The following is a 27066-nucleotide window of genomic DNA, read 5'->3' on the forward strand; positions in this document are numbered from 1 at the left end:
CGTGACGCGGTACGGCGGCCGGGCGGGGCGGCGGCGATGGAGCGGCTGGAGCGGTGCGGCCGCTGGCTGCGGGCCGGGCTGGCCGCCGGGCAGGTGCGCCGCCGGCTGCCCTGGGTGCTGCTCGCCATCGTCCTCCTCGGGTCCGCCCTCAAGGACGGTGACCTGGTCCCCGAGACGCCCATGCGGAACAAGCGCAACCCGCTCAACGTGTGAGGAGAGCCGGGGGGGCGGCGGGCGGGGGGAACGCGGGCCCTGCGGGGCGGGCGGCCCTGGCGGGGGGCGGGCTGCCGTGGGCCTGCGCCCCTCCTGGGGCGGGGGGCGGCCTCTGCCGGGCGGGGGGGAGCGCACCCGGCTGTGGGGCCCGGTGTGAGCCGAGGGGCTGTGAGGCTGCAGGGCGGGGGGGCGTCACAGCACCTGCAGCTTCTCCGACAGCTTTTACTGGAAGAGGGAAAGAAGGAATTTTTTTCCTTCTTTAGCGCCCAGAGACTTCCTAATACTCGTACCTGATAGTTACTGAGCTGACCTAAAAGCAAGCTGAGGAAAATAAGTTGTCCAGCGTCGTTTGTGAAAGCGGGGTTACTGCCACCCTAGTCTGCTGCTTGGGCAGTGATTTCACCGCCTTAGTCATTCCTTCAGCCTGCCTTCGGACATTTGGAAGGGCGTGAGGAGGCCCGGCGGTGGGCTGGCCGCCTGCTCTGCCTGCTGCAGGTCAGCAAGTGAAGCAGAAATTGCTGGTTTCCCCCGTGCCTCGGGGAGTTTTGTACTTCATTGATTCAGGTTTGTCGTTTGGTGACGTGGGAGCTGCTTTTAGCGTGATTGAAAAGAAGGATTGGCAGGAGCACTCAGAGAGTGGAATTGAAGTTACGGTAAAAACATACCACGGTTCCATTCCCCCTTTTTAAATAGAGGAAGGTTATCTGTGCTGACAGTTCCTGAGGCAGGTTTTTTCCCTGCAAATTACTTGCCGGCAGCAGTTATGTTAGCAGCCTTCTTCGCTTCTAACTGTCTCAATAAAATGAGGATTTTATTTTCAATTACTATTCCACGTGTAGTTGCCACACAGATGCCACTGTAAAATTAAGAGAAAAGGAGGTGCTCCTCAAAATCCTGGGCAAGGCCCTGACTAGTTTCGTTACGCTCTTAATGAAGGTGCAGAACTTCCTTCTTACTTGTTTCTGTCTTCAGTACCGAGGCGTCGATTAAATGGTGACTGCCTGTGTCTGGCTGTAGCTCAGCCACAGACCAGAATTCTGCTGTCCCCGTTTTTCACACCAGGATGTGGGTAACGAAGGGGGCTGCACAGTGCCCCTCTCCCACCAGCTGATAGGAAGCTGCATTGGAAGGTGCTGATGGGAGAAAAGAGATTGTAGTCTGTCATCTCCTTAACTTGTTAGTAAATTCACCTGCATGTGCTCCATTTTAAGATCTCAGAAGAGGACTAGCTACACAATACTGTCTTCTGCTAAACAAGTTATCAGCCCATCATCAGCTTGTTTTCAAGATTTTGTAGGCATCACAGCAAAAATTTTCAACGCAGAGAGCAAACTTTGATATGGAGCCATTTGTGTACGCTAAAGGAAAGCTTTCATCAGCTGGAGGGACACCAAAGGAACAAACACATTGTGCATCTTCATTTATTTTATAAGGTGATGATGGAGGAAAAGCTCCATGGGCTGATTAGGAAAAAGTCAACCCTTCTGGCTGTCTTACTGAATATCGTGAGGTTGAGGTTGTGAAGGTCTTTGAAAGCAAAGGTAATTGAGATGAAGAAAGAGAGTCTAAAGGGTTACTGTGAGCAGGGTGGCAAGCTAAAAATACATTCTTGCAGCTGCATTTTGAGTAGGGCAGAGTTGAGCAGGCTTGTAGGGTAAAAGGAATTGCAAAACTGGACTGCAAGTCTGAACAAAGGCTCTAGGTCCAAGGAAATGCAACTGGGAACAACAGTTTAAGTACCTGGTTGAGGAAGTATTCAGGTGTTGGGCCTGAAAGGAATAGTGGGGAGAGGGTTAAGATTTTATTTTAGCCAAGCTTTACTTTAAGGGGAGGGCACAGGTGTCTAGATGGTTCTGAACACTGACTTTGAACACCTGCTTCTTCAAGCACCACCCCTTACCCCAGCTCCTGTGAAGTTTAACACATGCATGTTTTTCTTTTGGCTTTTCTCTGGCAGATATTTTGTGAAGGTGGCTTGGGCATGGACACTCTGGCTTCTGCTGCCCTTCATCACAGTCACCACCTACCAGTTTGCCAAGAACAAGTTCCTCTATGGTCCCACGAAGAGCATTTTGATTGTGTTGCGGCGTCTCAGTGCACTGCTGGTGGGCAGTGCTGTCTGGTATGTCTGCACTGGACTCTTCCTCTATATTGAGAATCTCACTGGCACGTGCTCTACCCCGGGTATACTCAGCGAGCCTCGCCGCCTCTATGCCACCAAGCAGGAATGCCACCAGGACAACGGGATATGGAATGGTTTTGATATCTCAGGGCACTGCTTTCTGCTCTCGTACTGTGCTCTGATGATTGTGGAGGAAGTGGCTGTGCTGGAAGGCTTGTCCATAGACCATAACTCTAAGCTGCGTGTTGTGATCAACATTCTGTTTGTTTCCTTGTGTTTCCTCACCATGATCTGGGTGTTCATGTTTCTCTGTACTGCCGTGTATTTCCATGACTTCAGTCAAAAGCTTCTCGGTGTGCTGATAGGTCTGTCAGCTTGGTACGGGACATACAGATTTTGGTACTTGAAACCCTTTTCTCCTGGACTACCTCTTCCAAATATACCTTTGAGTTCAAAGAAATACAGTTATAGCAGATAAAATAAGTTTTAAGATGTTTGGATTTTGCTTTCAGTGCTGGAGTAGTTGAATGTAGGAACGGTTACTGTATTTCCACTGTAAGGAACAAGGTGATGGCTTGAAGGAAACCAAATCTGTACTAGCCAGTGGCTGGCAGGTGGTAATGAGCTTCTTCCTCAGGAGAAAAAAAAAATGGTATTGGAAGAGGTCTGCTCTTGTTTAGGAGCTGCTGACTGACATTCTCAGCAAAGAAATTGAAGTTGGTTCTGTTTCTGTTACTAATAAATGGAGAAGCAGATCCAAGGCTGACAGAGGCCTTTGCTCTTCAAGAGCTTGACTGATCACAGTTAATTCTCCCTCTTCCTTTTTGATTTATGTCAAAACTTTTTACACTCCTATGTGTATTGCCTTACAGGAAAGCTCTAATAATGACAGTGCTGCTAAGTGCTGCGAAAATACCAGTACTCATTAAAGCAGTATATAGCTCTGTTGTGAAACCAGAACATCTCATGTTATCAAGGGTTAAATACGTTAGCGCCACAAATGCTGCTTCTTAGCTGTCTGCACCTTCTGCAACAAAGAGAGTAACTTTGAGATGTAATGTCTTAAGCAGGCTGTGACTTTAAATTCGTACCTGCCTTTGAAAAGAAAACTCTTGAAAAACAGGCCTTAACTTAGGTGAAGAATAATATTTTATTGTTTTATTCTTGACAGAAAAAATGAACTCCGTAATGTTGCTAAAAAGTCTGAGAATTGGAGTTTTAATTATTTTTTTTTTCATCTTATGACTTGCACACTTTGCAATGAGTACTTTGTGGTATGTTTCTTCTAGAAGAACAAATTCTGTTGTTACAAGTTAGCTTAACCTGCTGTTTCTCAAGTAGTCTGCTTGGTAATGAATGAAATGTTTATCCTAAGAGCTGCAAAGCAGTATGCTTGGAGCAATGTTTATTCTTGCTTATCCAGCCATGTCAATAAGCTACTTAATTTTGATTGCACGTAAAGCTGTGGCCACTTTTGATGTGGCTGGAAACCCACTACTGAATAAAACACTACTGTTATGTAATGAATAGGTATGAGGTAGGATGGGCTTACTTATCATATCAATCAGACATTTAGCATAGTCTTTTATCTTGAAAAGTTTTTTATTATTTCATAAAGGCTCAGTCGTAGCACAGTTGCACAGAATTTGTTTGACAGTTGTAGTGATGAGGAAGACGTCCAAAAAGGTCTCTGGGCAAGACTGTGGATAGTGCCTGCTAATCCGAGAGTGGGCTTGATCTGGCTGTAGCATTTGACTCCAAAGTGATTATTTTACTGAATATAGGTTATGATGCACTCACTGTAGTCTAATCTTGGCACATTTCTTTTTGCCATATCAACAACTGTCTTCCAGTAAGTGAGTGGTAGCGTTTGCAATAACTACCGCAGTGTTAATTCCACGCTTATGGTCTGCCTTTGAGGAGAGCTGAATTCACCTGAATTTCCACTGAATTCAGTGGCGGTTGTTGTGTACCCTTATAAAGTACAAATAGCCTCTCAGAAAGAAGCTGTTTCAGGAGGTTATGTATTTTCTGTCAAGCTCCTCCTTTTGTTTTTGTACTAAATTGCCTTTTAAGCTGTCTGTTTGGAAAATTTGCACTGATTAACTCATATTGGGTTTAACTAAATTTGTTTAAGCAATGCAAATTCATTTGCAGACATTCTTTTGATGTAATGTAAGTCTGCTCCCAATAGATTTAAGCTAGACCGCAAGCCACTTTCACCATGAAACAGGATTATGTACCCAGAAGGTTTTCTGATTAATTTCATTAAATTTAAGTTTCTATTTTAGGTTATCTTTATGTAACTTTGCTATATAGATGAGGCCTCGGAACAGGAAATGCTGTTTATGTAAACCAACTGACTTGCTGAAATTATGTTCAGTTTCACAAATGTTTTATGCAGTCACTACAGGGATATTCTTGTCCCCTTCTAAGCAGTGTCAATCAAACTTTTTATTATGGATATACTGTGGGATACAGTAAATAATATTTTTATTTAAACAATGAAAGAAAAACACTTGAAAACTTTGTCAGTGTTTATGTCTGAGAATCTGTTTCTGGTGTCTGTAAAGATACTGCTGCTGCTCTTCACTTCCCTGAATGATCCAGACTCTTGGTATTTTTGTGACTACCGAGATGCATGGTCAAACTGACATTGATAATTCTGCTGTATTTGAGTGGGTTAATATAGCACAGGTTCTCAAAAGTACAGGGTATAAAAAGAAGCAAAACAAAAAAAATAAAGCCATGCTTGATGCAAGCAGGTTTCCTGATGTGGGCCTGTTAACACCAGGCGGTTCATTTTGTAGACCTGGACAGTTGCTTATTGTAGCAATATGAAAGCCTAATCCAGTGAAATATATGGGAAAATTCCCATGGGCTGTAGTACTGCTTATGAGTTTGGAAATCTTGGCGTATGTGTCTGTCTCAGTACCTGGAGACCATGTGCCAACTGTTGGCTTAGAAAGTTCCCTTGTGCTCCAGACCTTTATTTTGCACTTTTTTACTCAATTTCAGGATAAGCCTTTGCTTCCTTGCACTTTAACTGGAAAGTAAAGGTTGCAAATTTTCTGTTCGTGTGTGTGCCATCACCTTTATCTGACTTCCTTCCCTCTCCCAAATACACTTCTGTCATTAAAATAAAAATATAGTTTCTCTATGACATATTTGCAGCCAAAGGGAAGCATTGCTGTGAGTAGCTGGGTTTCAGGTCCTGTGCCAAAGGCACAAATCAGCCATCAACAAGTATTACTGTTTCAAGATTTTTAAAGTGTTACCTTTTAAAGGAAAATTTTCATATTTTGTAGTGAATTCAAAAAGACAGCAACTTGAATCACAAGAAACACGGGTTTTCTTCTTTTTTTCTTTTTCTCTTTTCTGCATTAAAGTATTCCTCTTGTTCCTGCAGAACTGTCTTTGTGTCTGTAAAATTATCTAGGGAATTGTCTCCAATATCTTACTAGCATATTACTTTTTTCAGCATATGTTTGCTAATTTTTCATTGCCTGTGTCTGTCTAGCCAATTTGGTGGGCTCTGTTTCGCGGTACTTTCACAGATGCAGCATTTGGCCTCACTGATGTGGCTGAGGCAGTTCTTGGTCTCGGTGCTTTAAACATTTTCCTCTGCTGGGGCCAGCAAGGAAGAGAGTCTCAGCTAAAACACAGTGGGAAGATTAACTGGATTAGGATTCATTTCACTCTTCACTTACCTGGTACTCTTTCAAATGTTTGCGTCACTGGAGGCAAGATCAGGCAAACGGGAAAGGTTAGATCTTTTGCAAGAGCCATCTGAACAGTTCAGACTAAGTATATCTGAAGCTGGGGTTTGATTCTTCCTCAGAGTCTTTGTTCAAAACGGATTTCTTCCATGAATGCTTCACTGGTGCTAAATGGTGTTCTTGGTTTGCCAGTATATTTGTGTGTACTGAAACTTAGGTTGTGGAGCGGCTGCAAAAGGAGAATCCTGTGTTCTGGTTTGATGCATGGCAATTCGTGACAAAGTGAGAAACACCTAGTTATGCCCTGTGGTGCACTTTAATGGAAAAAACTGTAGGGGCTGCTGTGATGTATTAAATGTTTTGGAAGAATGCAGGTTTAGTTGTGAACACAAGTCTATGGTCACTTTTCTTAGTGAAATAATACTTGGGTTTTCCCACTGCAGCTACTCCGCAATCAGCCTTTTCCAGCCCTTTGCCTTTGATCAGCCTGTGTTTATCTCTGTTCGCTCAGAAACCTGTTTCTTGGGATTATTTCTTTTCATAGCTTCGTCTCGCCTCCTGGAGTGCAGATTAGTAATAAATGCTCTTCACCTCTGCTAGCTGCGTGCTTTCTCTATATATATTTTGTGTTCCCTGCCTTTAAGTATTTTGCCAAAGCTTAAGATGAAAGTAATTCATGCTAGCAAAAAAGGCTGTTGTGGTTATGAACTCATAATTAGCCATTATTAAAAGGAGCGGGTCTGTCACTGTAATGGTGTTTACCTGGAAAAAAAGTACCTGCTTAATTTATTGAAGCAGAACTACACCTGAGGTGCTTGAACTCAGGGAAGGAAGGAGAAGCTAACGTGACGTGGTGCTTGCTGTGTTAGTAGAGTCAGCTTTGTCCTTTTCTTGGGGAGCAAGCACTGCATTTCTGTAAATGTTTCACCCAGATGTTTAGTAGGAGATCAACTATTTGAAACGCGGGAAGGGTACCTTAGCGCTTAAACAAAGAATACATTGAGAACATAAAGGTTACAGGCTGGAAAAGCAGAAATGGAAATGCCTGTCGGGATTGAGTGCAGTCCCTGGAATTTCAGGTGATTATGTAGTAATATTTAGACTGAAAGATGATTTAAATGACCCTCTGTCCATCACAAAACACAGGCAATGCCATGTGCCTTGTACCAAGCTGAGTAATTTCTCTGTAAAGTTTTGGAACTATAATATGGCATAGAAAATACACAGTAGGTGAAGAGCTTTACCAGCCTTTCTGCAGAGTTGAACTTCAAGGGAAAGCAGTACTCGGAAAAATGCCCTTTCTGTCACGCTTTTCCTGACAGTGTGTCTGACGGTAGGAGACCTGCAGTTGTACTGTGTGTCTCCCCACTGGTGTATGGCTGAAGAAAGGTAAGTGTGGAACAGAAGTAAATACAAATGATGACTATTTTTTTCTCTCACATTTCTGAAGCCTTTTTCCATGTCCAGTCTGGGTTCATTTTGCAGTTTTAGGTCACGTATTCCCTCATGATGTAATTTAATGCATTTAATCAGTGGGAAAGGCGGTTGATGGGAGAGCAATAAACAGGCGTATCCTTCAATGTAAATGTCAGCTCCCTTCCGAAATGCATTCCCTGAATCCTGCGCTGCCTGTGTTCTGCAGAGCCTTCCCTGTCTCGTGGGGGCTTGGGAGAAGAGCAGTGCGGAGGGGTTACACACATGGTGACTGTCAGCGACAGGCTTCGTCATGGCTCGTTGCTGGAGACAATTCAGCTAAATAAGTCGTGGCTCAAAATAGCAGACTGTGAAGGAGAAAGCTGTGCAAAATTGATTGAAAATAAAGATGCTAAGCCCACAAAGCCTGTTAGTCTTATATCCAAATGTGTGAATTGTCGCACCCAAACCCAGCAGGATTGTGCTGATTTGGAATGGCACTTAGGGTCTGCCTTCTGTGTTTTGCAGGTGATGGAAGCGAGCGTGGATTTAATATGGCCTTGGTATGGTATCATTCCAGACCACAGCTCTTCCCAGCACGGTGCACTGTTGCTCCAGCTTTGCCATAGCCTGACCTGACTGATCTGATTTTTAGAAAAATAGGAATGATAGAGGTTTGTGCTTTTTAAGAATTATTTTTTTTTCCCCTGTTGATTGCCATGATTTGGAAGTTAAGAGAAAAAATTATGCCAGGGTAGGTTTTTTTTTGCTTTATTTTGTTTTCTGAGGGTTTTTGTTTGTTTGTTTTGGGGCTGAGGTTTTTTGCTTGTGGTCAAGAATCCTCCATGTTGCTGTTCTGTAGTGGCTGGCTCCAAGGGCATGGAATGGAAAGAAACTGCTTTTGGTAAGCAAAAATAGAAGAGTGTTCCAGGAGGCTTGCAGTGCAGTGCCATGACCTTGTGATGTAAAGAGCATGTGCAAAACAGCACTTAACTATGCAGAATACTTACTTCTATGTCAAGAAGTGCCTGCAGCATTATAAAGCACCCTGAAACCTGGTTACACTCTGTTCTGATTGCAAAGTAGCTTTATTTGGATAACTCTCCTGCAGCTAAAAAGGATTTAGGTCATAGGAGGGATGAGGTACTGGTAGGAAAGGGCTGAGACAGGAGGCAGTGAAAGTAGGGGGATGGATGGTGTTATTTTTTGCTCTGAAGAGCTTTTTAGCAAGAGTGTACCTCCTTCATCTCTTAGCAGTTCTTTCCCAGAAGGTGGAAGTGGGAGGTGCTGTGTCCACTGATGCAGAGCTTCCCGACCTGTGGGCTCCTGACCACAGAAATGTCTCTGAGAATGGTCATGCACCCCGGCTGTCTGCAGCAGGGGAGTGAAATCTGGGACGTCCAGGAGAGAGGAAAGGGGTAGGATGGCAGAGAGGAGTAAGGAAAGAAGGAGCTGAAAGTAGATCATTGTGCAGAGGAGAAAGACAAAAGGAAGAAAAAGGGTACTGTGAGCTCCCGGGGAGGGAGTGGGTGGAGGTTGACACTTGGCTCATGGATGCTCCTCAGCATCAAAGTGGCATGGAAATAGAAATGATCTGCTCTGGCAAGGGCAACTGCTGCCCGCAGCCTCTGCTCGCCTTCGCTGCAGCTGCAGTGATGGACATCTGTGTTCTGACAAAGCAATTTTCATCTAAATTATTGATGGCTTATGTGGTACTCTTTCTTTCACTGGGAGGTGTTTAAAGCAGATTGTTTTCTCTCTGTTTCATCCTTCAGAGGGAAGTGTGTAAAATGGAGAATGAAACACGGTGACAGTAAATGCGTCATTTGGGCACATTTGGAAATCAGCATGAGGTGGAAAAAATAGGAAATTTGTTTGTCACGAATGTGCTTCATCTAGGAATACGAGTTCCTGTGTGTTTGCACTACTGCTTAAAACCTTAGATTCAGTGCTAGAAACAGCTTGGTCTGGAAACCTCTACAATGTGATCATGAGGCCATGCTTTAGGAGCTCCGTCAGGGGTATGAAACCTGTGCCAGTTCACAACATGCTTCAGCAGATGGTTTCATTCCCCTTCATACCTGTGGGTTTGAACTTTTCTCTGGGTGCGGGCCGCTGAACACGCATTGGGGGCTTCATTCTGCCCCGCCAAGGCAACAAGAGCTTTTCTACAGACTTGTGTAAGAAGAGTAGCTTTGGTGATGGCCTGAACAGATGTGAAATCACCCTCTTAATCCTCTGCTATGCCACAAATAACTGCAGGTGTGGAGTTACAGTAGCTGGCTCTAGGGTTGTGTGTTATTTTTTGGTTCTTTGATTATGTCGTTTTTAATCCCATATTGTTGTATTTTATATTATCCCTGGCCATCTCAATATTCTATTATCATATTATCCTGTATTATTTTAATCCCACATATCTCTCCAGAAACTGAGAGATTTAGCTGCTGTCGTTGCCTGCATTGTGGATCTAGTCTGGGGGGCGGTTTGGCTTTGATCTTAGTGATGGCACTGAATGCCATCAAACGCAACCTGATGAGAAATATTTTTACAAGCTTTAATGTTTGCTGTTCTGATGTGGAGAAGTCTGCATGTATTTTCCTAGCAGGAAGAAAGTTTCCCTTTGCTTGAAGTAGCAGCTCTTACACCATCCCTCCGTCCTCCTTAGCCAGGATACTGAGATGGCAGTTGGCTAGTAAGGATGTTTTTTCATTCAGAAAGGGAGGAAGACTTGGCAATTAATTTCTGAGAGATGGTCACTGGGTATTCTTAGGCAGCCCTTGATCTTGATTTCTTTGACAACTTGTGACAGGCTTTGTGGTGTGTTCTCTGTGCTCTGGCAAGCTTGGTTTTGAAACCCTTTATTCTGCATGGAGGGGTTGCATGACAAGCAAAGGAGAAGGCTGCCAGCCCGCTGCAACGCTGACACGTAATTTTTCAGTTTTCGTAACAGTCTTTTGAGCAAAACCCATAGGAGTAAAAAGATTTCAGCAGATGTATTTCTATAAATCTGACCATTGGGAGTCTATTAAACAGGAGGCTTGGGAGGGAGGAGGAGGAGTGACCGCTCCTTGTGAGCCTGCTCAGCATCGGGGGTGCTTAGAAGGGCTTGGACTTCACAAGTAGCCCCTGATTTTCTTCCCTCTGGTAATTAAAATTTCCACATTTGAGCACAGATAAAGATTTTGAGGACCTGACGTGCCTAAAAGCATATGTGCCTCTAAAACACAGGGACTTTGAAGGATAAAAATACGCTCGGGTAAATAAGTACGTAGAGGGTAAAGCCTAAGAAGGACCCTAAGTGGGGCCGGCTCAGGTACACGGAGGTATTTGGTGCAAGATACAGCCCGAGCCATTCCCTCTGCTGTCTGGTGCAGCCGAGCCAGTGCTCCAGTGACAGCGGTGGCTATGGAATTAACTGCTCAGCTGCAAATGTGAAGGTGTCCAGATGTTTGCTCCAAATAGTATCTCTGAGGTGCCTCACCTTCCAGCCTTACCCCTCGGACGCTGCGGTTCCTCCACACCTTGCTGAGAACAAAGCACGGGGTCCTAGAGCGAGAAGACAGATTTTTGCTATCATTTTCATATTTCTGTGTACAGAAAATGCCTTGGGCAGAAAACATCGGGCCAGTGCCTGGCTTATGGCCACATAGGGCAGTGGTCTCCCCTTTTAGGTGGAACTAAAGCAGAAAAAGTCTGATTAGGCTCCGATCAGCGAGAGTGAAAGCAACTTTTAATGGTGACAGCCTGTAATCGCCACAGGGCTGCTAACAGTAACTCGCTAATCTGGATTGATCGGGGTGGTGACATTCATCTCCGGGTTCGTTTCAGCATGGTCTCAAACATCCGTCCAGCCTCTGCCTGTCACAGTAATTGTCTTTTATCGCTCTCCCAGATTGCTTTTCCCTGGAGCAAAGTCCTGGTGTTTTTTCATTACTGCGGCAGGGAAACAAGGCTCAGCAATGGGGAGTGGCACTTTTTTTCAATTTGGTTCAAAACAAAAGCTTGTTAGTGAATATTCCTAGCCGAGAACCTGTACAGAGCTCATCACTACAACATCTGTGGCATCCCAGCAGCCCAAGCAGCGACATTGTGATAGCTTTCACATGCTGGCCCGAGCCGACCCGTGCCTTGTTCCAGCTGCTGGCTCAGACTGGTTTCCGTATAATAGTTGCATTTTAACAGTGTGCTCCAAAACAGAACAAACACCTATTTTTTTCCAGCGTTTAGAGTTCTGATTTGCTTCATGATTTAAAAATTATTCTTAGGTGGTTTTTTTTTAAAAAAGAAACACAACAAAACAAGGAGCCAAGTAACCAGCAGCAGTCTTGCTAAGCAGCTTCCTTCTGCCCCATTCTTGGGCTGAAATCCTGGGAACTGAGCAAGTATTTGCTCTTGTTCCCCTCTGGGTTTCTTGGCCTTGTACCCCCATTAACACTCCTTTCTTCACCTGACATGTGCATTTCATCAGCTTCTGGAGATCACCAGGGAGTGTGTATAGGACAGTGGGCAAAGGTAAGAGGGTGAAATCTTGGTAAGGGTCTCATGTCAGTGTATCTCTATAAATTATTGTGAGGAGGTTAGTATCAGCTAGTGGACCAGATGAGCTGTGGGTCATCATGTACAATCTTACATCTTTCAGATCAAGCAAAAGGGATGTCAGAGGTGACCTCAGGGGACCCTCTTGGCTCCCTCTTCAAAAAGAGGCAAAGTAACTTATTTCTTCCGAAGTCATTGATACCACGAAGCAAACATATATGGAACTATACTTAGGAGAACATGTATCTGTAATGTTTTAATCAGCAGCCTTGGCTGCAGGTGCCCAGGCTGTGTGGGCAGGTGATGGGTTTGGGTTCTGACACACCGATTTTAAGTGCGACCCTAATCACTGGGTGGTATCAGGGATAACACAGCACCTTTGCAGTTACACAGGTCCTCGTATTCCAGAAGTATGTCAGGCCAGCTTACACGATCATGACAAGCACAGCACAAATTTGTGCATTTTGCACCATCTGATTGCTACGTGCTCATCCCTTGTAATTCCTGCTAAATATTCACAATTCTGTGGCTGCCAGGTTGTATCAAGAACCAAAGCTCCCGGGAAATCCGGCTACTTTCAAATACATAAAGATAATTTTTGGGTTGGAGGCAAATGCGATTTGTATTACTCCAGCCACATTTGGCATACGTTCCCAAGCCTAGAGATGCAGCATGACTCACTAGGGATCATCGGAGCACTTGGAAAACCAGCCAGAAGAGATCCTAACAGGCTGAGTGCTTACAGAAATGACTGCCTTGAAATAGGAATACATATTGTTTCCGTGCGAGTTTTATACCAATGCAGTACATGAGAAGGCACAAACCACATGCCCATCCCTCTGCCCGTGGGCATGCTTTGCGATAAGACTAGAAGGATGTTGAACACAATTTAGAAATGTGAAGCCGTTACTCCTCCCATATGGTTTATTGAGGATCTCAGTTTTCAAAGCATGAGTAGCAGTGAGGCCCGTTATTCTTTCCAGCATGCAAAAGGCACAAGAAAGTCATCAATGTGATTCTGTGCAAAGTGTCTCTAAGAAAACACATAGCGAGGAAATGACAGAAAAGAGCCCCCGATGGAACAGAAAGACAAAGCGCCTTCAGGAAAGTGCTGCAAAGTTCTGAAAATGGTTGTACTTTTTCAGAGTCCAGGTATGCTCAGTTGGTGAAAGATGTTTTGCAAATCCGTGAAGGAAAACTCAAGAGACAGAGCCAAAAGGCTTAAAACAATAATCTCCTTCGTGTGCCAAAATTCAGGATGGAAGTCAAAATGATTTATCTCAGGAAAAAAGTGTGGCAGTTAAAGACAGACTTTAAATTCTTTTAAAAAAAAGCCCACCAAAACCAGACGTAGAAAGTGGATACATTCTAAGAGCAGCTCAATAAAAAATATTCTTTTTAATGAAAACAATTTAAAAAATGGATACTTGAAGAACGCAAATCCACCTTGACTGTGACCTGCTACCGCACCTTGCTCCCAGGAAAGCCTCTGAGCACAACACAACGCCTTCTAGAAGAAGAAAGTCCCCGCTACCTGCATGTGTGAAATGTGGCCGGTGAATAATTGGAAACACAAACGTACAAGTCCCATTAGTTAACTTGGGTGTTGGGAAACTTCCCGGGATTCCTGTCTTTCCCAGTGGAGCCGGCTGGTGCTGGAGGTGGTGGTGCTTCCCGGTGGGCACGGCTGAGCCCGTGAACCCCTGAGCCTCTCACTGGAGTTCAATACTTAAACCTAAAAAAAGGCATTTACAAGTTGACGCTTTTTTTGTTGTTGTTGTCTTATTTCCTTGCAGTATACGTTTCTACTTCTAGATTATGGAATGTTACATTAAACAATATAATTATTCATTACCTTGCTTCAAATTTCATTACAGTTACTGAGGCTTCATCATAATTTCACACAGCACAGAGACACCAAACTAAACACCAAGCAGCCAGCACTAGATGTATTTTTTCTTTAAGTACCAATAAGCAAAATATCCCATTCCTCCCAGAGATCCCATCAGGAAGGAGGCTCCAAAGAAGGAGGGAGGTTTCCGCTTGACCAGCCTGAAGGCGTTGGGTACCACTGCGGAGAGGAGCGTGGTATGTATATCTCCCAAAACTTTCCGGAAGGCGAAGCGTTTTTGTATCCTGTCGAAGAAGGACTGTAGGTTGGGTCTGCTGCCATCTTCCCAGTATTTCTTAGAGAGTCCCAGAAACTTGAGGCGGTGCAGGGTGGCTCCTAACAAGACATCAGCCAAAGTAAAGACGCATCCGCAGAGCCAAAGTTCACACTTCTGCCCTGGAGAGAGAAGCGACAGAGCAGGTAGGGTGAGAAAACCTTGCGTGGGCACCTAAAGGGTTGCTCAAAAGATACACAGAGGCAGGAGCATTTGTGTTAGACCTGGGGTGTTTTTTCTCAGTTCTCTGATGTCCCAAGAGATCAGATCCCATCTACCAAGCTATGTGATGGAGGATGTGCGGGTCCAAAAAGCTGGGAATACGAGATAATAATTTATAGCCTGTGTGAGGATACAGGTCACTGTCTGCAAAACGGTCCTGCTGCCTCTCTCCCAAGTCAAGACCAGTAGGAGATGGCATCCTCCTGTACCCAGGAGGTCCCTGGAAAAGGGCCCTTGGCCCCCCTTGGAGGCAGATGCGGTGCAGTCACCCCTTCTGCTGTGTTAGCGCCCGGGGAGGGCAGCAGCGTTTGTCCTTCGCTGCACCGGGAGCTGTTTCAGGAGCGTCATGTTAACTTGTCCTATTTTAGGGATGTGAGAAATCCTCAGGAATCAAAACCATTTGCTGGCCCGGCCTGGCTTCTCTCCCTGTGCACTGTCAGGGAGGTCCTGCCTCTGTCCCCTCTCCTGCACCAGGGACCCTGCCCCAAGTCCCCAGCACTGGCAGCACATCTGTGCCGAGCGCCAGGTTTGCAGGGGAGGCAGAGCTCAGCGCGGATGCTGGGCATGAAGAAAGACACCAAAGTGGTGATGGCCCCTGATAATGGGTGACACTGGAAATAGCCCCACCAGAGAGACATCCAGAAATAAACCAAGCTGTTGCTAGTCTGGAAGAAGCAGAGTCAGGCCAGGATAGTGTTAAGCACTCACCTGATGCCTTTTCAATTCTGAGGAGCAAGCAGGGCTCAGATGGAGCTGAGAGAAGGGATGGGAGGTGCAGGTAAGGAAGAACAGCAGAAGGGGCACAAAACCTGGCCCCATCCAGCCTCAGCCCCTGGCTTTGCACCAAATCCTTAATTCTGGGGTTCTTCCACTGTCCTGTAGCTCTCAGGGAAGGAGAGAGGCACCTTTATTGCACCCCTGTGCAGGCACTGCTGCTGCAGGGCTGTCTGCAGGGCCAGGCTGGGGAGTTACTGGTAATTAGCAGCCCTCATTTGTAGCTGCTTGGCAGCCTGCCTAATCCTGCTAGAGGCACAGCCCAAATGGACAGATTGCCTGTGCCTAATTAGTCAATAAATGTTTTCAGTGACTAATGAATTGTGGGGGTGCTTCAGCCAGAGCCTCCTGGGTGCTGTGGGGACCCTGAGGATGCTTTGGCTGAGAGCAGGGGAAGTGGGGCTGAGGTGGCTGCTTTGCTCCCAGGCACTGCTGCAGGCAAAGGAGAAAAAGCACACGTGAGGATGGCAACTTCGGGAGAGAGCCACGATCCAGCCCTGTCCCTCCTGACTCTGGGCTTGCACCTGCTGCTGAGCTCTGGACCCTACTGTGGGGTGCCCCAGCCCCTTGCACCCCTTCCCATCACCAAGGTGGGGCAGAAGTGTGGGTGAAGGCAACTTGTCCTCTTTGCATCCACAGTGGCCCCAGCTCAGACCAGCTGTCCCAGTGGGTCAGGTCGCCCTATGCTCCTGCAGCATCTCCCCCCTGCTTCTGTCTGCCCTGCCCTGCCTGCATCGCTGCGCCTCGGCCGGCAGCCTGGGCTGCGTGGGAGGAGAGCTGCTGCACTGCGGCTCCTGGGAAGTTGCCAAAGGGCTGGTGCTTGTGGCCGCTGCTGAGATCCTGACCCGGCTGTGGGCACAGCAGCGGGAGCTGGGGGACCCGGAGCAGAGGGCAGAAGTGGCACGCAAGGACCGAAGGCAGTGGGATGCCCAGGTGCTGGCAGCAGCAGCAGCAGCCACCCCTCTGCTCTAGGCACCCAGGACATCCACCGAGGGCACCTCATTAGGCTGAATTCTGCAGTGCTATCCCAGCTCTCTGATCAGTTAATGAGGGTGTTCATTGGAGGCAATTAGGGCGATGCAGGGTGCCGCTATGAATGCATTAGGGCCTTGCAGAACCTGACCTTGGCACCTCTGAGGGCCCTTCGGGGCAGCCCCGTGTGACGCACGGCTCCCTGCAGCCAGGGCTGGTGCGGAGGGCGGGGGGGCTGTGGGGCTGTCCCCTGATTAACTGCATCCGTGCTCTGCTCCAGACCTGGCACCGTGGCACTGGCAGCTGCCAGCCCTCCTGGGGCTGGGGTTTCAAGCCCTGCCAGCAGCGGGGACAGGAGGATGATGGCATCATCCTGAGGCGACGGCAGGACAAGTGATGCCCAGCTGTGCCCATGCATCCCTGTCTGCCAGGACGCCAGGGCGGCTCTCGGCAGGCACCCAGCAGCATGTGTTTGATGTCAGGGATGGCTGGTGTTGCTCCCTCCCACCCGCTGGCGTTTGACGCAGGTCCTGTAAAGGCTCTCACCTCTCCAGGGCCCCTCAGATTCCCATTGGGCTTCTGCTCCACTGGGATGTGTCACAGCCTCGTGGCCGGAGGGGGCTCGGGCTGTGCTCCTCCTGGTGCAGGAGCCTGGGGCCAGCCTGCCTCTCCCTGAACCAGCCAGAGCACCAGTCCGTGGCAGCCCCTTGCTGGGTCGGAGGAGACCTGCCACCACCCTTCAATGACTTTGGAGCTTCCACAGAGCAGCTGCGAGGACAGAGATCCTGCTGTCCCCTGTGGCAAGGGGTGGTTTGCTGGAGGTGAGACCATGGCTGTAACTATATCAGTGCACCCAAAAACCAGAGAGCCCAGCAACAGCCTCAGACCCACCAGTGGTGGCCCCGTGGGGAAAGCTCAGCAGGTGCAAAGCCATCAGCTGTTCCTGGTGTTGCACCTCAGCCTTGTGTGGAAAAGCATCCCATAAATGCAGCCCGGTGCTTACCTTGGTACTCCAGTTTCCGCTTCTCCAGCTCAGCCTCAATCTGGTCTAACACCATCCCCAGTTCGCCAAGGATCTTCTTCAAGTAGTTCACGTTGTCGTGCTCCAGAATCTTGGCCTGGGTGGAGAGCAAGGTGAGGATGGGGGATGGATGGATGGACAGACACGTGTCCCTGCAACTGTGCAGGGACACAAGAAACCAGGTGTCCGTCGCAGGTCCATGGGTCATGTCCCCCCACCACCAGAGGTTTGTGTGGCTTTCACCCATTTACCATGAGCTTCTTCTGCTTGGAGAGGTAGGGCTCCGACAGCTGTGGCTCCTCTTCGTGGTCCAGCTTCATCAGCTCCGTGCTGGCGTTAGCTAAATGTCCTGGGGGCAGAAAGACAGAGGGACTGGGGGGCTGTGTTTGGCAGGGGTTGGGATGATACGTAAGTCTGGTAGCAAAGCACCTTGTCCTGCCTGTGAAATAGTGTAGTAGCAACAAGAAAAACACCCCAGAGAGCTAAAATTGACCAAACTCATGGCTTGCTACTGCTGTGCTGCCATACGAGCAGGTGGCTGGCTGGGGCATCGCACACTCTCCCAAGGACACGTGGCTTCTTCAGCCCCTCATCCACTCATGGCAGGGCAGCACTGGCTGTGGGGTACAGCAGATCCCCCTCCCTGGCTGTGGTGAGTCCCACTCTGTGGGTTTCAGCTCTTCCTTTCCTCTGCTGGATTCATATTAGAGCTGCTAGCAGGATCTCTATCTCTTTCTGTTTTAAGAACATTCCTGAGCCTCCCCATAACCTGGTTCCTGCAGCTACATCCCAGCAGGTTGTTCCTTTGGGATGTCCGAGCCGGCTGCCCATGTGTGGGTGTGCGTGCAGAGCAGCACGGCAGGGAGCAGCGGGATGCTCCCTCCCAAATGAAGCTGTCCCACCCCGGCTCGGTGTACAGGGATGCAATTCAGTAGCATGGAGCCCATCATGAGCACGGGAGAGATGCCCACTACCCTCCTCCCTCACAGGGCACGGGGAGGATGCAAAGGCCTTTGTGCAAGGGAGCTAACGGAGGGAAATGAGCAGAGTAAATAGAAGAAGAGAACACGAGATGCAGAGTAACACCTTAGGGACAACAAAAATTACCCAAAGCTGGGCTAATCTCTTCCTGCCGGGGACCATCTGTCTCTCCTTCCTTGTTGCCTCCAGCAAGAGCTTGGCTCTGCCGATGGGTGGGTGCAGGAGGTGCCAGGGCTGGCCAGGGCAGCAGCCAGCAGCAGGCTGTATGCTGCCACAAAATGGTGAAACTCCCTGTTTCCCATCACAAGCCTTGAAGCCTGTGCTCGCTAAGGCTTCCAGCTGGCTCTCCTGGGGCTGCAGCTCAGAGGGAAACCTCGATATCACCCTGGGTTCATTCCCCTGTTTCCGTTGGGACAGCCTGGACCTTGGTTCACCCTCTTCTTAGGACACAACTACATGGATTTGCCTCAGCACCCACTGCAACAGGGCAGCTGAGACATTGCTGGGGCACAGGGGATGTGCTGGGGGGGAAGGGTGCCACCAGCACTGGGGCATCCCATGGGCCTGCTCACAGCCCCTCCGTTGCAATGGCTTGGGAAAAATGCCACCAGAAAAGAGGTTTGGGTGGGGAGATATTTTTAAGGACCTCAGTGGGGTGCTGGGGAGGTGATGCGAGGCAGGCGGTGGCTGATGCCATCACAGCAGTGCTCTTTGGGGGGGGGCTGGGCTCAGCACCCTGCATCTGCCTGAGGTCTGAGGGTGGAGGTGACTCCTGGTGACATGGGGAAAGCCGCCTGTGCAGGGTGCCCACAGAGGCAGGGCAGATCACAAGATACACCTCAGGGACAGCCTTTTTCTCTTTGTGCATGAGTGCAACCCATGTCAGAGGGACCATCCATGACCCAGGCAGCTGAAGGGACAGTGAAGGGGGGTTGCTACAGGCGCTGCTTGGGGCAGGAGCCTAAAGGAGGGAAGAGATGTTGCGCATAATGATGCCCTCCCAACAAGGTCACTTTTCTGGCAAGGGAACTCTTTCCAGGAGAAATCCTTGCTGTTGAGTTATATTAAGCATCGTCAATGTTTCATGAACGCTTGAAGGTCAGGTACATAGTCTTATGCCGATTCATCCACTATCTGCAACTCAATCTGGCTGTACTCTCCCACCTTTTTCCTTAGAGCTATTGGAAGGAAAGGGGACGTGTGGGAGAAGGAGCAAATTCATGTGCCCCAGAAAGAGCTGAGCAAGAACTATGCATGGCCATGGGAGTCCAGTCACCTCCAGGGCTGGGAAGCCTCTACAGAGTGCCTGCAGCTCCCAGATCAGCTGTGCTTTGCTATTTTGCAGCTCGGTCCCTGCCTGCATTGGTGGAAAAGGGAGACGAGCAGGGTGGCCGGCCGGGCTGCGGAGCCAAACCAAGCCTAGAGGAAGGGCTGGAGGAGCTGGCCCACTGGCACTGGCCGCGGGCAGCCCTGCCGGAGAGGCAACTTACTGCGGATCTCAGCGGTCGCGTACTTTGGGATCATGGAATCGGTGGTGAGCTCGGGGTGCAGGATGCAGCCGTGCGTGTAGGCGTCCATGGGCAGCGAGTCCAGTAGCTCCCGGTACTGCAGCACCCGCGAGTGCAGCAGGCTGCCCGGCTCGGGGATCAGCTGGGTGACGTTTTCTGTGAGGGCAAAGGGAAAGCTGTTAGCAGGACCCAGGGGGGCTCAGGCACTCATTAGTGGCTCATTAGCCTGCGCTGGACTCCAGTGTGTTATCCTGCTTGAGCTACCTCCGAGCAGGCTGGCTGTGGCAGTGCTTTAACCCAAAACTGTACCCCGTGCCTCTCCCCACAGCCCATGCCGGCCAGGCACACATCCAGACCGTGCCCAGCGATGGGAAAACCCACAGGACCACAGGGATGTGTACGTGTGTCGTTACCCAGCCCCGCAGCCCCTGCGTCTCCAGGAGCTCAGTGCAGCAAGCCCTTCATCTCTGCAGCCCCCAAATTGTATGCTGTGTTTTTACATCTCTTAGAAGAACAAAATCTTCTTGCTCTGCAGAAAACAGCTAAAACACAGCGATTTGAGTCTGGGATCTTCTGAGTTATGCACTTGTTACAGCAGTGGCAATGAGGTACCTAATTGCCTTGTGCTTTCTTGAAAATGCCATTCAGAATGGGTAATCGGGGCGTAGATGATCAAGGAAGGAGCCCAGCACATCTCCCCACCGCGCTCAGCTGGTGCCTCAGCGGCAGGAGCATCCCTCGTCCCGGACGGCTCCGCTTCTCTGCACCTTGGGGTTTATTCATCTGCGGATGGCAGTTTGCATCATGCTCTTTTTATCACACTTTCTGTTCAAAATACATGGCAGATGACACCACAAGGAGCGAAATGTTGCTCTTTTCTCCCCCAGGAATATCAGGTCCTTTATTTTATGGGATCATAAATGTGTACGGTGTTTGCAGATAGCAGGTTGTGAGTAAACTTACCACTGGGACTTGGCGAAGCCGGTTGCCCACATGCTGCCCGCAGTGTGGGGCTCACTGGGCGCCTGCGCCTTGGGCTGCCCATCGGCAGAAGAACTTTGCCAGACATGGGCAACGCGGCCCCTTAATTAAGAGCCTGAAATGACGGCTCTGCCTAGCTCCATTGCCAGTGGCAGGAGCAAGGCTGCGTGGCGATGCCCACCTGGCAGAGATGCACAGCTCGCCCTGCCCCGGGCCAGGCAGCATCACACCTGCCCGTGCCTCTGGCTGGACAGGGGCCAGGGAAATTTTGGTGGCTCCTGTATTGCAAACATCCCAGCAGCTCTGATGTGGGACTGTCTCTGCTGGTAGGCTCCCCAGAGTTCTTCTGACCGATGGGCATCAGTATTACTGTCCCCTGCGGGAGGGGAGCCCTGCCCATGGGCTGCTTGCTGCCTGGACTCCAGCTCTCCAAGCGAGGATTTTCCATCTGAGAAAAGTGACTGGCTGAATGAAATAATCATTGACCTACAGCCTGCGTGCGCCTTCCACAGGGCTCCCGGCCAGCACTCGATGGGCTGGGGCTGAGGCTAGAAACCAGCACATCCAGAGTGACCACCCCATTCGGCAGCCAGACAGAGTGACCACAATGAAATAGCGGTGTTCTGGCTGCCGGCCCGTGTCCTTCAACACGTCCCAGGGAGGTTTTTTGGTGGGATGGTGCTTGCCCTGTCTTTCCACGCCATGGCAGACCTGTATGTATGGGCTGTTGTTGCACATAGTCAGCAGACGATGGGCTGTGCAGGGGTGGGGGGATGCTCTGAAGGACAGGGCTGGCAATGCAGAACTTGGAGGAGCCCCTCACCCAGGCTCTGAGCTGTGCTGCCACCAGCCAACTCATCAGTGGTTTCTTGGCACTGCTGGGCAGTGCCCTCATGAGAAGCGCCCTCAAAGGTGACTTATCAGCACTATTCACTGCTTTTCTGGGAAAAGAAAAGCATTGCTCATCACACCCCCCTTTACTGATGGCTGACCCTCAGTGTGTGTGTACGCAGCTGAAACAGACCATGCTCCCAGCCAGGGGAAAACTCAGTGACTACACCTTCTTATAAAGGCATTTTCAAGCTCTGCATGTTTCTGCAAGGTGCATGATTCCCCCTCAGACCAACACCGTGTCATCCTGACAATGCTTTTGCCAGCTAGCATTGGTGGGTGAGGGCTCGGAGCAGAGCACACACCAGGGACTGATGCCCTGGACCCTCTTCCCTGGAGCTTCCCCTCTCCATTTCTCAGCAAAGAGGTAAGAAATTGCACCTGGCTGGAAAATCTCAGTGACAGGAGTTTTCCAGTGCACGGGCAGCACTGTGTCCCCCTCCTGCTGGGGACAGCCTGTTGTCACATATGCTGGTACACCTGCCCTTTGCAGAGACAAGGCGAAGCGGTGCAGGAACCACAGCCCCATGGACTGACGCTCCCTGCTGCTCCTTGGCCCTGGGGCTGCCTCTGGGCAGGAACGTGGCTCCCATTCCCTGGGAGCTGCTGCCAGCACGGGCTGCTCCTCACTGATCCCATCCCTGCTGCCCTGCCAGTGAGCGAGCACCGAGCATCGTGCCTCCACTGAGCAGCACCACCGTGGCGGGGCTGGGAGAGGACAGCAGCTGAGCTGGCAAGATGCCCTTGCTTTGGGAGCTATTTTGAGATGGTTTTGATGTCTCTGTTGCAAGAGGGATGGATGCTGGGGCGAACGTCGTGATGGCACAGCCCAAGCTCCCTGCTCAGCTTTGAAGCCTCCCTGGCAGGGCGTCCCAGCCCGACAGCCGCAGGTTTGGGGAAATGAGGGCAAAGGGATGTGAGATGCCGACAAGAAGCTGCTTGCCGCAGTGCCCGTGCAAACAGCCGCCTTCCAGCATCCTGGTGTGCCGGGCTGAGCCGGCCACTGACTGCAGCCCTGCTCCAGGGGGAATACAAGCTTCCCTCTCCTGGCTGTCCCTGCCTCTGGGTTTGTGTCACATCATCCTCCCATGGTCCCCAGCACTTCTGGCTTTGACTTTAAAGAGGCAGTTGTCTCTGAGGTGCAGAGGCACCAGGGATGGCAGGGTCCCCTGCCCACGGCTGGTGGCACAGGGCTCCTCATGGAAGAGGAGAGGGACAGCAGCACCCGGCTCAAAGCCACCTTCTCTCAGTGGGGCCAATTATGGCAGGTTTTACACCCTTACCCGATGCCAAAGTACAAAGGTGGCTGAACCCAGGAACATTCCCATGGGCCGTGCCAGCTGTGGCTCTGGTGAGATGCCACCACACACCACAGGGACGGGGAGAAATGGTCCAGTTTGGGATCATGGCCTCCAAGGCAGACAAAGAGGACACCCAGCTACGCCTCCTCCCAGAGCCCTCCAGCAGCACTTCCAAGGGATCATTTGGGGATTTCTGCTGGAGATCCTTAATTTTCATGAGAAAAAAGAAGTTTGAGGAGGGTTGGTGGCTTGCTGCTCTTCTAGGAAAAAGATGAAACTTCAAAGGAAAAAGTGGTTGCATTTGGCAAACATCTGGATTAGACCTGAGATTCCCCCAAGATGCAGTCTACCCCCCTCACTTACCTCCTGTGAAGTTCTTCTCCATGTAGTCAATGATCTGGTTGTAGTCGCTGATGATGTTGTCCCTGTGGATGATGACAGGCACCTCCTCCCCCAGGTTGAGCCGCATGAACCAGGGCTCCTTGTGCTCCATCAGGGGCATGCTGACGTCCCGCTCCTCGCAGGGCAGCCCCTTCTCTGCAATGACCAGCCGCACCTGGGGCAAGAGGCCAGGGAGAAAGGGCTCAGCACTGCGCACCAAGCTGGTCCCCAGAGCCCTCAAAGCAAACCAACCCCACCGCCACCCCATCTCACCTCCCTGGCCCTCCCCTCCCACTCAAGCACAGCAATGTGCCAGGACACGTGCTCATCCTGCAAGAAGCCAAGCAGCTCTTGGCATGGGGCAGCTGAAAAATCCAGGCAGCCAAGCAAGGATTTGCTTTTCCAGTAAAGAAGGGAGACCCAAACCCATCCTAAAATTGGGGGATCATGGACCGTCCTCTCGCTGGTTGCTGGTGGCCTATGCAACAGGTGGAGGGGGTGGAGGGGCTGGTGGGCTGAGAGCCCACCCCTTGGCACTGGGCAGAGGCAGGTGGCAGCTCCCCAGCTGGGGGCAATCAGTGATGCTGCTGTGGGTCCCAGCATAACCCAGCACACACCCAGGGAGGATGAGGAGGAAGCAGAGGCTGCAGCAGTGCTATGCCTTGCACTTGCACCCAGTGGGTCCTACCACCCAGCTGAAGGAGACCTGGAGGCTAACTCAGGTATGTCCCACTCCCAGGGGTGGGCCCTGGCTTCCCCAGGCACGTTTTGAGTAGGGAGGAGGCTCCGTTTTGTGGAGGGTCTCAAGCAGCCCCTGTGACCCTGCACAGCACCCCTCCTCCTCTGCGCTGCTGCTGGCCTGAGGACATCACCCATCAGCTTTGCACCCCTTGTGCCAAACCCGCTGCTGGCCCCTGCCCTCCTCCAGCCCCGGGCCAGCGAGTGGCACCGCGGGGGTGGCACCCACCGGTCTCATGGGTGGGAAAGCCGGATCCCGTGGTGCAGAGGGGCAGGAGTGGGGCTGGATGTGGGGCACCTACAGCTGGCTCTCAGGGCTGATCCTGCTGCTTTGAGATGGTGTTGGATATGCGCTTAGGAGTGGCATTTTAGGCTTCTGGGTTATAAAAACCTGACCATTATGAACTAAGTATGTGAAACATGCAAAAAAAACAACCTTGGAGGATGTGAGACAGCCACGATATACAGAACCACTGAATGAGGGAAAAGTGCTGTTTTTCTCCAACTAGCAGCAGCTAAAAATACAACTTAACAAATATAAGCATTTCTATGAGTACTTCAGTGTTCCTGGGGAGTTAGTCATTAATTATTTACGGGGCTGGCAAATTCATTTTTTCTTTTAAAGTCAAACAAGAAAACGCCCGGGTCCCTCAGCTGCAACTTGCCCTTGGCCTTTTCCTCCTGGCTGATGGCTAAACCCTGGCCAGGACCACCCGGGTCACCCCGCCCCGAGCTCCCTGTGCCCCCCTGTTCTGCTCTCAGGAGCCGAGGCTGAAGGCCTGGCTGGGGCAGCTGCCAGGCAGGAGGCAGTGCAGGCAGCAGGGCTCAGCTCCGGGGGTAACCCCAGTGCCTGCGGGCGAGAGGACCCCCTGCCAGCGCCCCGAGGAGGGGTCCCAGGCCAAGGGTGATGACACCTGCCCGGACCCCCCAGATGGCCCCCACAGTGCCAGCACGGCTGCAATGAGGCATCTTGTATAAAAATCCAAAGCTGGCTGTAAACTCAAAAAGCCCTTAGCAGGCAAGGCCAGATCCTGGTGGCGCTCAGGATCCCTCCCACAAACAGCCCGGTGCCCATGGAGGGTGGTTCTGAGCAGCCCCCGGGGCAGAGCAGGAAAAGCTGCACCTGCAGCCGGCTCCGAGCAAAACTCCTCTACTGGGGGGTCCCATGCAGCCCCTGCCACTCCTTGTCCTGCAATGTTCATCACACTGGCTTGTGCTCAACTGCCTTCCAGTAAACACCCTTTCCTTGCAAGTGACCTCAAAAGCAAAGCTTGGAGCCAACGTGCCAGCCGGTGCCATGGCTCTAGGTGTGCTCTGCCCTGTCCCCAGCCCCACAGAGCTGAAGCCGGTTGTAGGAACCCCCGGACAAGAAGTGCCTTCACCGCTGCCTCCCTGTCACTGGCAGCCAAACGAGCAAGACAAAAAACAACAGCAAGCCCAGCACGAGGTGGGGGAGCAGGGCACGAGCATCCCTCACCGGTGCGGCTCAGAGGCCCATTAGTCACCCGCTGCCAGCCGCGGTGAAGCCGACCATGTGCAGCCACCCTGCTGCATCGGGCACCCTCCGCTTCCTTTGTGCCTGCAACAGCAACGGGCGTCTCTGCCCCCGGCCCCCCGGCCTCCCCGCCAGGCTGCGGGGCTCCAGGGGCCCTGGCACTGGGGGAACTTTGTGTTCCCCCCCTCTGAACAGCCGATTCCCCGTATAATAATAACGGTGCGGGAATGACGGGGGGCTTGGGGCCAGGGGAGGAGGTCGGCTTTGCTACACAGCTGGTGTGCTGCAAAATGAGCATTTACTATTGCCTGGAAAATGTGATTTCTCGCTGGGGCACCTCGGGAATAGGATTTCCAGGGCGCTGCTGCAATGTCAGGGGTAAATATTGTCGCTGCGTGCTGGGATCCACTCCCGGGAAGGAGCCCGGCTCGGGGGCTGCCTCCCCCTCTCCCAGCAGCAGGGTGGTCCCAGGGCCTGGCTCAGCCTTTGTCTGTGCTCCTGGCCATGCCACAGCGGGGCTGTGAGCGAGCACAAAGCTGAGGCAGCTCCGGTGCGAGCCTGCAAGCCGCGATCCCAAAGCAAAAGCAGGATTTGGGAGGCCCCCCCCCGCGCCATCCCCTCCCCAGGCAGCCGCTGTTCAAACGCAGCACCGCAGGTACAAAAGAGCTGCCTGGCCACACGCTGTTGCCCTCGCCAGCCCTGGGGGTGAGCCCCTCGCTCTCCCCTTGAGTGCATCCATCCTTCCGAGGCAAGGGGATGCCCTGGGGGCTGGAGGCAATTCTTCCCCAGGAACCTAGCCGAGCGATTATATTTTTACCTTTTGCGAGCTGAAGGACTGGGTCCAGTGGTACAAAACCAGTCTGTCCTGGGATTTGAGAGCGGGGTCTGTCGGGTCCTGATTTTCCTCCCCCTCCGTGGATTTCCCTGCGTCGTTCTCCAGCGCCGAGATGGGCCACCAGCTGCAGTTGGTGGGAGTAACATTATTGGGAGTCGCCATGACAGCCTGCGAGCGAGCGGGAGAGGGACGAGGGGGCGAGCGGCGCTAGCCCAGCATCACATGGGCTCCTGCCAGCAGCATCACTCCTGGGGCAGCTCCATCTCCCCGGCTGGGGTGGGCAGCGCAGGGCCGTGGGCACTGGGGGTCACAGGAGAGGATGGCGGCGGTGGCGGCGGTGGCGCGGGAGCGATCGCAGCCCATCCCCACTCGTGGCGGGGCTCCCACGGAAACGTGCAGGCATCGCTTCAATAGACGAGTCAGCAGCGGAGGCTCCTGCTGCCTGCCTGCCTGCCAGCTCGGCAATCCGGGGCAGCTCCAGCCCCTGCGGCTGCTTAGGAATATTTTGCGGCAGAGATTAGGATTTTTTTGACTGGTTTAGATATGGCAGATATGTAATAAATAGCTACGTTGATGGATACTGGCTTTAAAATGTCTAGCAAGTGTCTTCCCTGCCTTGCAACCTTCATGGAAAGAAGCAGCAATGGCTCTTTAAAGGTACTGGATGATTTTTGGAGAGCGGAGATTAATTACTGCCTAATGGGTGTTATGTAGCCTGTACTGGGGTAGAGCCCAAGAGCCCTCGCTATGTACCTGAGCTCCAGGGTGGCCAGCCAAACCAGCCGGCATCCTGCACCA

At 50.9% G+C, this 27066-nt stretch overlaps 2 protein-coding genes across 4 annotated transcripts; one reads left to right on the forward strand and one right to left on the reverse strand.

The window, feature by feature from the left end:
• On the forward strand, nt 1-13262 carry FITM2 (fat storage inducing transmembrane protein 2). 3 transcript variants are annotated; one of them, XR_008824348.1, is made up of 4 exons: nt 1-209; nt 2171-2335; nt 7996-8141; nt 12540-13262. XR_008824348.1 is itself a non-coding variant. In XM_056354474.1 (3 exons), the coding sequence occupies exons 1-3, from the start codon at nt 37-39 to the stop codon at nt 7997-7999; spliced, it is 342 nt and encodes a 113-aa protein (XP_056210449.1). In that variant the 5' UTR covers nt 1-36; the 3' UTR covers nt 8000-8526. The 3 variants fall into 3 exon arrangements, 2 of the variants coding, with proteins under 2 accessions (XP_056210449.1, XP_056210446.1); XM_056354474.1 differs by lacking the exon at nt 12540-13262 and having other exon boundaries at nt 7996-8526; XM_056354471.1 differs by lacking the exons at nt 7996-8141; nt 12540-13262 and having other exon boundaries at nt 2-209; nt 2171-6653.
• Nucleotides 12910-26771, reverse strand: GDAP1L1 (ganglioside induced differentiation associated protein 1 like 1). Its single transcript, XM_056354470.1, has 6 exons — nt 26251-26771; nt 23183-23375; nt 19629-19802; nt 17409-17506; nt 17140-17254; nt 12910-14290 (listed from the first exon to the last, which is right to left on the reverse strand). The coding sequence occupies exons 1-6, from the start codon at nt 26428-26430 to the stop codon at nt 13947-13949; spliced, it is 1104 nt and encodes a 367-aa protein (XP_056210445.1). The 5' UTR covers nt 26431-26771; the 3' UTR covers nt 12910-13946.
• Nucleotides 26772-27066: the final 295 nt, after the last annotated feature.

The sequence above is a fragment of the Falco biarmicus genome, chromosome 10 (assembly GCF_023638135.1).
Source record: "Falco biarmicus isolate bFalBia1 chromosome 10, bFalBia1.pri, whole genome shotgun sequence".
Lineage (NCBI taxonomy): Eukaryota > Metazoa > Chordata > Aves > Falconiformes > Falconidae > Falco > Falco biarmicus.

Coding starts and splice junctions, on each gene's coding strand:
- FITM2 (XM_056354471.1), top strand. CDS start 37: ATGGAGCGGCTGGAGCGGTGCGGCCGCTGGCTGCGGGCCGGGCTGGCC. Junction 210..2,170: donor AAGCGCAACCCGCTCAACGT/GTGAGGAGAGCC, acceptor TTTCTCTGGCAG/ATATTTTGTGAAGGTGGCTT.
- GDAP1L1 (XM_056354470.1), bottom strand. CDS start 26,430: ATGGCGACTCCCAATAATGTTACTCCCACCAACTGCAGCTGGTGGCCC. Junction 23,376..26,250: donor AGTCCTTCAGCTCGCAAAAG/GTAAAAATATAA, acceptor CTCTTGCCCCAG/GTGCGGCTGGTCATTGCAGA. Junction 17,255..17,408: donor CCAAGCAGAAGAAGCTCATG/GTAAATGGGTGA, acceptor CTCTCCACCCAG/GCCAAGATTCTGGAGCACGA.